At 40.1% G+C, this 13,827-nt stretch overlaps 1 protein-coding gene across 11 annotated transcripts in view; it reads right to left on the bottom strand.

Annotated features, from left to right (window-relative positions):
* The window catches only part of TNS3 (tensin 3), a 282,225-nt gene that overhangs the window by 147,738 nt on the left and 120,660 nt on the right, over positions 1–13,827 (bottom strand). For 10 of the 11 annotated variants that reach the window (XM_055807042.1, XM_055807046.1, XM_055807043.1 and 7 more), the window contains one exon: positions 8,397–8,434. In XM_055807042.1, coding sequence (XP_055663017.1) covers positions 8,397–8,434 — 38 coding nt within the window. Of the gene's footprint in view, positions 1–8,396; positions 8,435–12,418; positions 12,506–13,827 lie in introns of those variants that run through there. The other variant, XM_027791944.2, reaches the window with a different exon arrangement.

The raw sequence follows: 13,827 nt of genomic DNA, 5'->3' as shown, positions 1-13,827 counted from the left end.
TATCTAACAGAGGGCAGAATATTCTGCAGACAGGAGGATCTCCAACGTACTGCTTCTGGTTACAATTAGGAAAAATCAGACTACCCCTTTGGGCTGTCAGTTACAGAACTCATACAGTAATCCCTCGGATTTTTGTTCTAGCCCGATGCATGCATGGTAATGTAACATGCTAAACACTGCTTACAAAGAAAAAAAATCCCCAAATTCTTCAGCCTCATTCAGTGTGTTCAGATGTATGGATTCCCACAAAAATGGGTCAACCACAGAGGTTCGATCACATAGTTGTCTCCTGGAAATAATATGATAAGTTTTAAGTCCTTGATTCCCTCTGCCCAAAATCTGAGAGGGTTAAGGAGAACCCATACTGAAATTATAAATAATAATTAAAAAAAACCAAACCCACACACAAACAACAACACAAAAAACCCACCACCAAATCAAAACCAAACTCACATGAACCCATTTGAGCAGCAAAGTCACCACTATTTGGTTCACTGCTGGTCATGCTAGTTTTAATCCACACTTTCCACAGTGCCATATTAACTAAGGTGTAAAAGGTGACAGTGTTTTGCTGATCTCAGAGCAAATCTTTTCCAGGTTTCTCAATGATTTTTAAAACTAAAAGAGCTTTACTTCAAAATCACTTAAAAATAACAATGAAATGATTGGCAAACCTCAGGCATTCAGGCAAAAAGCTTGTGGTATTCTGTTTGTGTCTCTTCCCCCCAAAACTGACTTTGTTTTTCTGAGAAAGCGCGACATGTTATCTGTAGAGCCTGAAATGCAACTGTTAAGTACAAAACAAGGATAGAAAGTTCAAGAGAAACACTGTGTTTAAACTGCCACTACCGAAGTAGCAGCCAGCTCTTTAAAAAGTAATACACATTTTGACATCTTGCAAGTCTGGCTCCTGTTCTAATTTTGTGCTGTTTCAAACATTCAGAGGAATTCTTTCCACCCTTTTGAATATGCATGCTGAATTCCCTCAGTAGCAAGCCGATGCAGCCTGCAAATCGGGAAAACAAGAATTATCACCCTCAAAAGAGAGGTGATACTAGCAACAGCTTGAGAAACGGTAATATCCATGATATAGTTGCTTCCTTTTCCAAACTGACCAAGTGTCACTGAACATACTGGGCCAACCTTCACACCCATTTCAGTGCAGTAACAGCACCAGCAGTCCAGAGCAGACATTAGCAGGAACACAGTAACCTTGGAAACCACAGCGAATACTTTATTTGAAGAGAAAGTGCCTCATCACCACTCTGAAGAGTCCAGCCCACTGCTTACTCGCTTGTGCTCTCAGTCTCTTCCCGGTTCACCTTCCTAATGGAACTGGTAATCTAACAAGATCAACTAGTGTGCATTTATATTATATTCAGGATGGCTGGGTGTTGGGTGTTTTTCCCCCCAGTCCTCTTGCCTGGGGCTACAAGTCAAAATTCTTTCTGACAGCGCCACTGGAAGCCTGGAGAGGTGCTCCTTTACATACTTTTACTCCATAGCCCTGAACAGTAGGCACTGTCCCACGGTCGAGACACAAGATGCACTGCACACCGAGTGAGAAGTCACCACCCTCCTGCTCACACAACTCCAGCGCAACACACAGGAGCCAGACGGGAAGAACTTGTAAACAGAAAGCCTTCTCTCATACCCTTCTTAAACAAAAACAAATCAAAGAAAGCAAAGTCTGCACATATGAGTTTAAGATTTAAACTAAACTCCTGATACAGGAGGCATAAAAGTAAAAACAGGAGCAGAGAGGAAAATGTGTAAAACAAAATCAGGTTCAGTATTCTTAAAAGAGGACTAATAAAATACTTGGGGGGGGGGGGAGTTTTGTGTGTTTTTTTTTTCATCTGGACATTATTTACACAAGTAGGAAAACATGAAACTAATCCACAATTACCAATTAAACACAGGTTTGGTTATTGTATGACCAACAAGAACGCACTGTCCGTAACTCAATTCTGAACAGTTAATTGAGCTGTTCAAAAGATGGACCAGGGTGCACTGATGTTAAATTCAGTTAAAGGTGAATTTCTTACAAACCTCAGGGGACGTCCCAGTTACAATGAATTCCAGTGCATCCATCAGACCTCTGCTTACAGACAGGCCAGATTTGAGGGGGGGGCAGGGGAGAGGTACCTCACGTAGTTGCCTTGTTTGCATGTGTGTGCATGTTACAAACACATATGAGAGAGGGAACATGAGCGTGTGTATCTGTCAGCCACTTGGTGGGAACTACTACATTTGACAGCATTTCAGGAGTCCAAACTACATTTCAGGATGGTAAATGAAGCCACAGTCCATGTGACTTGCCTTGCAGCTCTTGGCAAGGATGATACACTGCGTGCCACCGCTTTCCCTCAACCTTACACAAAAGGCAGAAGGATCTTTCCTTCTTGCTCCAGAAAACACACAAGGAAAATTGTCGTAGGGCAGTGCACCGTATACTTCTCTCCCAAGTACCCATCCCACTGATTCTCTCAGCAGGGTAAAGCATGTGCCCTGGTGGCCCCCCAGAGCCCGAGTCTAGCCCCCCAGCCCCAATGGGGCTGCCCCAAGCGTGCACCAGGCTCCTTCGCAAACCACTCCAAAAAGTGACACAAGTCACTAGAGCCTTTTGAGAGCCAATACAGCTTGCGCTTTAAATGTCCAAACTGAAAATACCTGACCAAGATCAGGCAAAGTATACAAATATATATGGATAGGAAGTTCTTTATTTTCACAGTACAAGTCAGACATGCAACCCAGGACTAAAATGAACTATCACTCCTCGCTAATTTTGATTGCTGTGATTACTGTCATTCTCCCTTCTAAAGTGTTGGTAGTCACGGGTTTTACAGTCATTCAAGTTAAATTTTTTATATATTTCCATGCATTTTTCTGTAATCATGTTCATATTTTCTAGCCTGTTAAAGAGACTAAGAAAGAAAAAGATTAGGGTATCCAAGAGACTATGGGTCTGGGGGCAGCAGGGAGCCTTCCTTCAATCATCAGCAGCTTAAACAGCTTAAAGAAAGAACAGGGTCAAGGGAAGAATTACAGTCTCTCAAAATGCCTAGAAAAAAAGGCATTAGTAAAAACATACCCTTTAGGAAAAGTAGCAGGACAAGGTGTCACGTCTGAGTTTACACATAATTAAAACAATTCTGGTGGCTTTTTAAGTGACAAAATGCTAAAAAACATATATCTGTTACTTCTCTACAAAAAATAAAAGAATTTGAAAGTAATAAAGCATTTGATCTACCTTTACGAGCATTCTAGTGGCACACTACAGCTCAAAAAGTAAGTCTAAACAAGGATTTTGGACCATTAATATAAAATTCTGAAGTTCTGGTTAAATCTGCAGTCCACTGAGATTTAAGACAGCTTCTTGAAAGGTGAAGACGAAAGTATGCTGAATCAAACCAATATATACATAAATTAATCTTACTGGAACTGGAAAAAGCCACAGAAGCATCTGCCTAGGATACTGGTTTCTTCAAAACATCATTTCAGACTAGCAAAGAATCAAACATTATTATATAAAGAAAATGCCTTTTTGGCTTAAGCATAGTAAAAATATCTTCCAGGTTGAGTTAAGGACACATACAATGTTCACTAGGCAAAGGCATAAAGCAGGATCACACCTGATTCAGCAGAAGACCTCAGCAAATACTTAAGCTTTTTTGTAAGAGCTTGTAAGAGAATTTAAGCATTTGCTTCCAAACTTTATAAAATCAAGTCACTTTTCAAGAGGGAGAATTAGCATATAAGAAACAGGTCAAGAAAATACGGTCAAGCGGTTCGCCCTCCTGCTTTCAGCCTTCCCACAGGACAGGAGATAGAAACTGGTTTCCAAATTCCCAGACTTCAGAGCACAAAGTTTGGCTAGAGTCACAAGATGATGCTTTGCAATGCCCCAGCCCTACACCACATACCTAACTGACAGAGCAGAAGAGGAGGGAAAACAGTATCCCAGGGCAAAGAGCTAAGTGAAAGCCTTGTGGTGGGACAAACCAGCATTCCTACAGCACACACAGACACACATACCCCGAAACAAAGGGGACAAGTTCCCAGAGCAAAATGCAAAGCAAAGCCCTGGGGCATTAGACATGCTGTAGTTTCAGAAACCTCAGGGAACACTACTTAGATATGTACATCTGAACAAATAGCCACACAGAAACATTTCCAAGTTAAACACACACGGGGTGAGGCCATACAAGATAGTAATTACCTAAATGAACTGGGATTGGTACAGGAAAACAAAATTCTTTCAGAATTCATTCTTAGGATGTTTTTCAGAGTGAAAACAAAAGTGTTCCCTTTAGAGAGTGTTTTAAAATACAGTACATACAGGAATAGCAAACGCTTTCCTCTGGAGTGGTTTCCTGTCCCCATCACCACTTTAAATTAAAAAAGCATGGATGACTAAAGAAAAAAATAAATATTTACAGTAAATTGAGACACTTTTATATGCTGGTACAACATAACAATTTGAAAGTTTGGCTTTAGTTCTAAATAAGCGTGCTGCAAAACCAAGCATATTACAATAGCTTAATATATGGAAGGTCAATGACAAGTCTGTGAGGGCTTCCCATGGTCACAAGAGGCATCACTATGGTCCAGCAAGTTACCACCACCCCAGTACCACTCAAGCAGGGCAGCATTTTTAGGCTCTTTCTCTATCAACATGCCGAAAAGTATGGTTCATCAGGCCTTCTTGATGAGCACACATATATGTCAGCAGGATACCAGCTCACTATGAGTATGTACAGCCAGAATACTGGAAAAGTCACATTACAGATACAACCACATGTCTTTTATTTGCACGCAGCAAGTTTCTGAGGCCAGAGCACCAGAGCTGTCCCAGCTCAGCACAGCCCACGCACAGCACACTGATGGGCGCAAAAGAGACACATCAAGCAGCTCGCTGGCAAAGCAGCTGCCCCCAGAGGCTGCACCAACACCAAATGCTTCGCCAGTGCCCAGCGCACACCAAGATCCCTGGTGTCGCACTGGGAGGGATGCAGCAGACCATTTCATGAATAGGTTATGAGAGTTCACAGAGGCTACGAGAGTTTAGGGGTGTCTTTCAGAGCAGACTGACCAACCAGCCCCTTTATGGCACAGCCCGCGTAGAGCTCTATCGCCCAGGTCACGATTAGATCACTTCAGTCCTGAGTAATCTCACTGCTTTTCATCTGATCAAACATGCCTGGGAGACTTGTTCACATATTCGTTGCTCTCTGCGTGAAATACTGCTTCCTGACATCTGTTCTGAATTTGCAGATTCTTAATTTCTATTAATTCATCCCTGTAGCCACACACCTGCCCTCCCCTCCAGGGCTAAATTGCAAACAGTAACCTGACAGAGATGGATATATCTCTTCAGGTCTTACACCCTAACATACACTATGTTCACTTTTTTGTTTGTTTTTCTTTCCATAGACAATTCCAAGACAGCTGAGTTTGAGCTTTTGGTGCTTTTATTTTTTTGGGTAACTTTCTTTACAGCTCATCCAGTTTTCACACTGGTATCCATCCACACTGTCTAGTGGATTTATGCTATATAATCTCAAACGTTACAGTCTTTCTGCAACTGATATAATGGCACCAAACACAACAGCCTAAATTGGTGCAAGCTAATCTCTGCTCCTTTTCTTTTGTAACTTCAGATTTTCTTCCAGTTGTGCCCTAGGTTTTGAAACATTACTACAATGCTTGCCTGCATTTCTGATTTTGTACCTGCTGTTATGTCAGGGGCAACTGGAACACCCCCACAGAACTGATTCAGGGTTCCAAATGTGAGTCTTCCTCCATTTGTACCTTCTGATCAAATTCAGAGTCCACTTTACTTCCAGGTCTGCATAAACTTTAAGATCACGTGTGATTTATATAACAAGAAATTGTTGGTTTTCAGTTGCAAGCATACTAGTGGTAATGGCTTAACAAACTCCTGAAAACCTGCGTTGTAGCACTGCCAGAGTAAGGCCTGAGCTGTGGTTTTTACCTAAACATATTTATGACATTATCTATTTTGGTATGGGGCTTTACGGCTAGACTTGCATCTAATAATGCTTTTATGAACACTCATGACCCCAGTAGTCTTTCAAGTAATGCCTGACCATGCTGGTGCATTATTCTTTTCCAAAATGACTACAGGATCTCAAGTGCAACGATCTTTGCTCTCATGCACACTCTTTTCACGTGACTGTCAGCTGACTAACTGCTGACACAGTTTGTCTTGGGGGATCTTTAACTAATGCAAAAAGTTACTCCCCATAAGCTGTGGACAGGGTAGTTTGATATCAAACACAGGGAGCAATACTTGTCTTGAAGGTAAAATACATTTCAGGGAGAAGAGGTAAATTGCGAATCAGCTGGAGTCCATGAAACTCTTTCCACATGTGAATCTGAATTCAGTGCATACGATTATGGGTTCGGGTATCCTCAAGGTTGCCTGCAACATCCTTAGGTGGTCTTATTATATTCTCAGTCCATCTTAAAAACTACTAGAATCATTCCTGCTTTAAACTAGTAACCAAATGAAAATACAGAGGCTGTTTTAAGCAATAAAGGCAAAATTCAGATCTGAATCAAGATGAATGATGTAACAAGATTATACGCAACATTGCTGTAAGCCTCATATAAGTAGCCAGAAAAGACTCTCAGAGAAATTCTGAGTTTAAGCTACTTGATGGCTTACTACTCTGAAAATCAGAAAAAAATCCCTTGTAATAAATAATTGATTATTAAATCTGGTGTTGTTCCCATACCTTATTTTCCCGTCTTCTGTAATACATGCTAGTAATTTCTTCTCAATTATTTTAAAACCATAAAATATACCAGTGCCTTGATGACAGTTATGCTACTATATACTTTTGGCACTCCATATATTAGTCTTTTCAACACTCAACAATCAAATGCCAGAGAGCATGAATAGCTGAAATATAGTTTCTCAGTTTTAACATAAGGCACACGTATGAAATTATTTGCCTCCAAAGCAAGTTTAAATAATTTCTTACCACAGTCTCCAGCATCATTTACATACCATCACTTCTGGAAACTCTAGATCTATGTAGCACCTACCCAAGCAAATCTACAAGCTACCAACTTTATCAACAAACCAGATTCTTCCCCATGGAAGTTGGTAGAATTCCATACCACAAGTGCTATTTGGAACACAATCAATTACATCCTCTGGTCTAAGAAAAAGTACTTCTGTCTACTGAACTGTTTCCCTTCTACTTCTAGACCACCATTATATAGTATTACAAATAATTTTTGAGTGTATATAGTTGATGAAAACCTTCAAAAGGTATTACCTTACTTGGACACTTAATTACCACTGCATGTACTTTATTATCTTATTTAATGAAAAAATGAAATTCCACAATTATACAGCATACCACATACACAGGGATTTTCACATGTGCAAGTACCATTTTCACTCAAAATGGGCGATGCTCAGCCAACTGACACTTGGATTTACTAGAATTTCCCCAAATGACCTGACAAAACTCCAAGTCCTTCACCAAGCAGAGATTCTCCTCTTGAATTTAGTTCTATTTCTTGGAAGCACTGAAACAAACAAACCCTTGCACAAGGCCAAACATCAAGTCAACAATACAGTTAGGAGGACTAGATCTGTGGTCTCCAGAAGCTCAGTGCTCTAGCTATAAAAAATAGTGCTGTCTTCACAGATAGCGAGTACTAATCTAAAGTTTTAGTTAAAAGCAAGGAATATTATTGCATACAGGTGGCTCTGGTAAAACAAAGCCCTCTGAGGCTCCTAGATTTAGGAGCCTCATCACTCTGCGAACATCTTTGATTTACACAAATCGAGGGATGGGAAAATTTGAAGTTGTGTGAGACCATGGAGGTACTGATCTCACCAGGGACCCAGAGAATTTAGAAACTAACAAAAATCTAGCAGTGAAACTGAACTGGATAGAAACTATCTGCAGTAGACACTGAAGATAAATTAATAATATATTTATAGTTTTCATAATCCAGTGCCAAAAGTTTCCCTTTAAATCTCAGTTGCTATAAATATTTTTAGATATGTGTGTGTATACGTATATACACCTTATTCACTCAGATACATTTTTTTCCTTTTCTGTAGAACTGTGTCATTTGTCTTTTACCCACTTAACCATCTGTTTTCAACTTTAAATAGGTCCTCCTGCGGGAGAAATGAAAAATTCAACCACTAGTGCAAATGTTTTGACTTGCATAGGGACCCATTTTTTTTTATTAATAGCAAGAAAAATAACCCAGAAAAAAATATTTTTTTAACAGCTAGGTATCTGATTTAAGAATCATCTTACTCTTAATTAGTTGATACACTAGTCTCAACTTCAACTACATGTGGATCAACAGCAAGAGAGGAAAATAGATATGCTTACCTTTTCTTCACATTTCCTGTGGCAGGCATACTTGCAAACTAAAACAAAAGCAAATAAAATATATGAGTAAAAGAGTGGGTGGATTCTCCCCTCCTTTTCTTTAGATCAGCTATCTACTAGAGATCTGGTCAAACTCAAGCTTGTATATATCAAAGTATTTACATACTTCAAAAACAAACAAACAAAAAAAACCCTAAGAAGACATGCATTTAGTTTTTACCCATTCCTGAAAGATTAATTACAGCAGTCTTATCAGATTTGTGCATTCCATCAGCTTATGATAACACATGTCTGGTTACATGGCTGATTATCTTGACACCTACCTACGTGCACTGGAAGTGTTACCACCCAAACAGCACAGAGAGTAAAATCAAACTGTTCCCAGCATAACCTGTGAATCTCGGTCGTACCAGCAGTTCCAGAGACCTAAGAAAAGCAGGGGGACTTCACGCCCACAAGAGACCATGACTGTTCAGACTATAATTTCTGACTACAGTCTACATGGTGTTGGAAAGATTACTTCCAAGAAGTAAGCACTTTCTTTTAAATTCCTGCTGACCTACGAGCACGAAGGGATGAATTGTACCAGCAAGTTTAGATTCAGCAAACAGCAATTAAAAAGTGGCCAGATGAGCAGCGATGTCACTATCACATAACAGCATTAATAGCTACACTCCGACACAGGCCGGGCTTAATAGATTTTTCCATTTATATGCACTTTCTTCTTTACTCTGAAATGTGCTTTATTTCCATGCAATGTCTATCCTTTGGGTTACTTTCAGCCAAATTGCATTTAAAATTTAATTTTAAACATATAAATATATATTTTTTAAAAATTAAGTTTCAGGAAAAATTTACTTATTCCATCTCCAACATCAGTAAGCTGCAGAATACCACAGAGGTTTAACTCAAAGATTAACTAGGGCCTAACCTTAAGACCACTGAAGCTGAAAGCCATGCTCATTTCTCGGCACTTCTACCAAGAGAAAGATACTCTACAGCCCGATCCAGCAGGAAAGATACAACTCCCCAGATGTGAGGTCAGTAAATACATGACCACGCCCATTTCAGATTCAAGCGCATCAACTGCTGAATGAAAAAAACCCCGTGCTCCCGTCACTTCTCAGGGGAAAAAAGAAAGCAAGGCTTAGTGACCCATTTTCTTTGGCAATCTTGTAAGTACTACCTTCACTTGTTTTCCCCAGGTATAAGTTAGGAATGAGTTCTTAGTTCATAGTTCTTCACAGGATCAAGATTCTTTTTTCTAAGAAGTTATTAGTGTCCACACAAATACCCTGCTCTATCAGCACTGACAACAATCAATAACCACATACCACTTACAGACACTATCAATCTTAAAGCAAATGGAAGATGGCTTTTAATCCATGAGGAAAATTCATTTGCTTGCAATACAGCATGGGGGATGCCTAAATTCATTAAGTAATTCCATGCACCGAAACCGTGTATTTAGCAGAATCCATATTTTAAATCAGCATAATTAGCTTTGACTTTGCAAAAGCCTAACAGATGCTCTAAAAATATGCGTGCATACGATCTGCTTACTCTATAACCTACTTTGAGCTCTCCTGCAAAATGGTTAAAATAAAAAAAAGAACTAAAAAAAACTATTAAAAAAAAAAAAGAAAGAGAAAGACACACAATCATAAAAAGTAAAGGTTAAAACAGTAAACCTGTCAGGCAGCCCTGGTATTACAGACAAGGTTCTCATCTTCTTTACTGACACTTAAGCCTAGATTTCTGGGAGGCAACATGAAATACAAGCCAAAAAGAGACTTCACTCCATAACAACCTCCATGATTTTGCTACTGGCTCATGCAAAATCAAATCACAAATGTCACCGATACACAAAATCCTTATTAGAGACATAGGTAACAGTAAACGCAGCCATTGTGTTTTCCCAGTTTCCATGTCATGAAAAGCCAGTTTACTGCTCTTGTGTAACACAACAGTGCTGTCTTTGCTGGGAAGAGACCTCTGGAGTCAGGTGTGAGTTTAGCCTGGATAGCATCGAGACCAATGCTGCAGCATCCCATTCAAACTCGTACGCAACACAGAAATAAGGCGCACAAACTCCATACATCACTGAAGGCAGAACACTTCATGGACAAAGCTCTGCTGTATTTGTCAGACTCAAAGGAAACAAAGACTAAAGCCTCAAGAGGTAATTAGTCACATACGCATCAGGCAAAGCTCTCTGACTGAAAACAAACCATGTGCTTTTGCAGGTATTTAAATCTATAACATTCTGAGGATACAGTTGGTGATTCATTCATAAAGACAGCTTAGCTCCTCCTCAGCATCCAGAAATACCCTATTCATACCTAAATCCACCACTTTCATGGATTAGACTGAGTTAAGTCATTACCTTCTCTCCCTCACTGTCTAATAAAGCTGATTATAATAAAACTGGATAGAAATAAGCGCTCTGAAATGAGATCACTGGCTCTCCAGATGCTGGGAGCAAACAAAGCATCCCTTTGTAGTCAGGGGCAGAGAGGGGATTCTGCCCCGTCCCTCCTGGGTGAACGCTGAAGTGCTGACTGCACACATTATTCCCAGGAGGCACGGCCCAGCACGGGAACAGATCCCCAAGCAGAACAGACCAAAACACCAAGTCACTTCTCTTGGCAGGGCAGAGTTGCACTAGTCGAGCAAACCTCTGCCCAGAAAAACAAAACTGAGAATGGCTGAGCCCATTTTGACAGGTGGTTCTTGGCATTTACCAGGTGCTCAAGTGTTCAAAGCACTTCACACCACCTGTGTATGTCCCACACAGGTACAGCAAGCATCACAAGTTTTCATTTGCTGGTAAGGTAACCTTTTTATGTATATAAGCACCTATTTCAGTGTGTGTGTGTGTATAAACATTTACAAATTTATGTACACATGTGTACACATCTATATAATGCACATGTACACATGTATACACACTCTAAAAACCACAGGAGTCCCACTTGCAGTAAACATACAACCACCTGCTATAATAACTGAGGAAAAAAAAGGCAAAAAAATAGAAAGGCTGTTAGCATAGAATGCTGCTTAGGAGTTAACAACTGATTGGAAGAAAGTATACCTTGGATCACTAACCTGCAGCCAATCTTCAATCTCTACATAATAATTACTACCAACAATTTTAACGCTAGTGTGGTGAAGTCATAAAAACATACTTAGAGGTTGTTTTTAAAATACAACAGAGTTAAGTCAGAGTATTTTAAAACTAATTTGTCCTTCTATTTTCTTGTCTTGTCTATTTCCTGCACCCTCCATCCAGAAGGGAGGGGGAAAAAATAGAGAAAATATATATATACACACACACAATTGTCAGCATTTGAAAGAAAGGTGTCAAGATACCATGAATTAGGTATAAGGAAGAAAGCAGGCACATGCAGAAAGAGTGAATGGAGTAAGGGCTGTGCTGCAGCAGCTACAACTCTCCCAGCATGTGAGCACAGAAGGAGCGGAGATAAGCACTGCTGCCTTTCCAGGCACAACCTTTCACAATGAAATTCATACGGTTTTCTCCACTACAGCTGCTGACATCAGGAACAGTGAGAGATCCCTTCACCAACACCAGCAATTGAACTACTCGCGCACAGAGAAAAGGCAGTCTGCTTGGAATTTCATTCCTCAAAATTCATCTTGCCACAGCTAACGCTACTGCATCGCCAGACTATCCCACCCGGATTGCTGCACCTCTCAGCCCAAGGCGGGTTTTATCTCAGCCTAAGCATTTACAGTACTCGCAAAGAGATGGATTACCTCAATCATTAGATTGCCAGAGAGGCTGAATCACGTCTCAGTGTGCCAGCTGTTTTTATGGGAAGCCTTGTATAGTCGAGAGAGACACTTTCAGAAAATTTCTAAGGCCAAAAGAGCTATATTACACCACAGTTGTGCAAACCGTGTCTTTTATAGCGCAACAAATATGCAATGCAAAAACACACAGCACAACTAAGCATACACACTGCACATCAGCTGTTGGAAAGTAACATGCAACTTACAGTTAAAAGACCTCAACAAGCAGCTTCCACCGAATGCCGGCATTCTTCAGGCAAAGCTTACAAGCGAAACAGCACTCAGCTCTTTTCCGGACTACAGCCCAAGCGTATTTGAATTTAAAAATGTGCCTGCAACACAGTCCGGAGGACTTAATCAATGTCACACTCAGCAAGGCTACTTCAGTTCTTCAACTGAACAGCTGAATGTCTGCATCCCACACATCAGCTCTCATCAAATACCAGACTTTCCAAATTTGTGTTTAAGGATTCTGGCATCAGTTCCAAGAACAACTGTCCCGAGCTGGCTGGCGATGAAATGGAGGCCAAGCCATATTTAGTCAATTTACTACACTTCAAAACAGTTCTTAAACAATAGCTCTGAAAAAACATGTTTTTAAAAGGGGAGAAAGAAGAAGAAAAAAAAACCAAACCCAGACATTTCTCTGCATCAAAATGAAGATGTGTTAACTTCTGCAAGTTAATAATACTGCTGCCAAGGTAAAGACAAACAGATAAGCACAGTGATTCATATTTTTCAGACACAGGCTCCCAAATTTTTATGACATGAAAAGTTCCGCTTCCTACATTCATGCGTGTAGGATGCTCTCTGAAAACCAGTAGCAATATATTTACAGAGTAAGAAAGTACTTCTGCAAACTAACCACAGAATGATTTATGGTTTACCAGGAAAAAAAAGCTTAAGTTTTCCTCTGTGTGGTAAGGGCTACTCACCTTGTCACATCTTAGCGCTTAATGGACATACAGTATGGCTGTATATATTCCACACAAGCATTCTGTCAGACTGTATAGGCAGTGACTATTAAAACATGACTAGTCTATAAAGACAACCTCACATTTAACCACAGCTTTGATTCTCCATGGTGGGTTTTTGCATGTTTGTTTTTAAGCAACAATACGTATGGCAAGGGTACAAACAAGACAATGCAGAAATCCTCTTGGGGCAGAAACAGGCATATAAATAGAGAATCTAAAAGATCTAACTTACTTTACTACCTTACTAATCTCTAAGAAAGATCACTTGCCCCAAAAGTATATACTATACAGCTCCTGATACTAATTTTTACCCTCCTGGTGACAAATAATAAATTAGGACCCCGAGCCACAGGCCTAACTGTTGGAAGGTGCTTGCTTTGCCCCAGCATCTCCAGCTCAGCTTCCCCAGACAGACACATGCTACTAAAGCTATTTTTTGACAGTCATGGAAGAGTCCATGATGATCCACAACAAAAATCTTAAACCAAGTATATAAAAAGACTTGTGTAATTAAGACTTTTGTTTTTTTAGTTCCCAATTTCAGCCTTCTCTCTGAATAGCAGGGGAAGGTGGGTGTCCACGTCACAGGAGGGATACAGCCCAGCTGTTTCAGTAGCCGGGATATTGATGCCACTACT

Source organism: Falco peregrinus, chromosome 5 (genome assembly GCF_023634155.1).
Source record: "Falco peregrinus isolate bFalPer1 chromosome 5, bFalPer1.pri, whole genome shotgun sequence".
NCBI classification, from domain to species: domain Eukaryota; kingdom Metazoa; phylum Chordata; class Aves; order Falconiformes; family Falconidae; genus Falco; species Falco peregrinus.
This window is presented reverse-complemented; position numbering and strand designations above follow the sequence as displayed.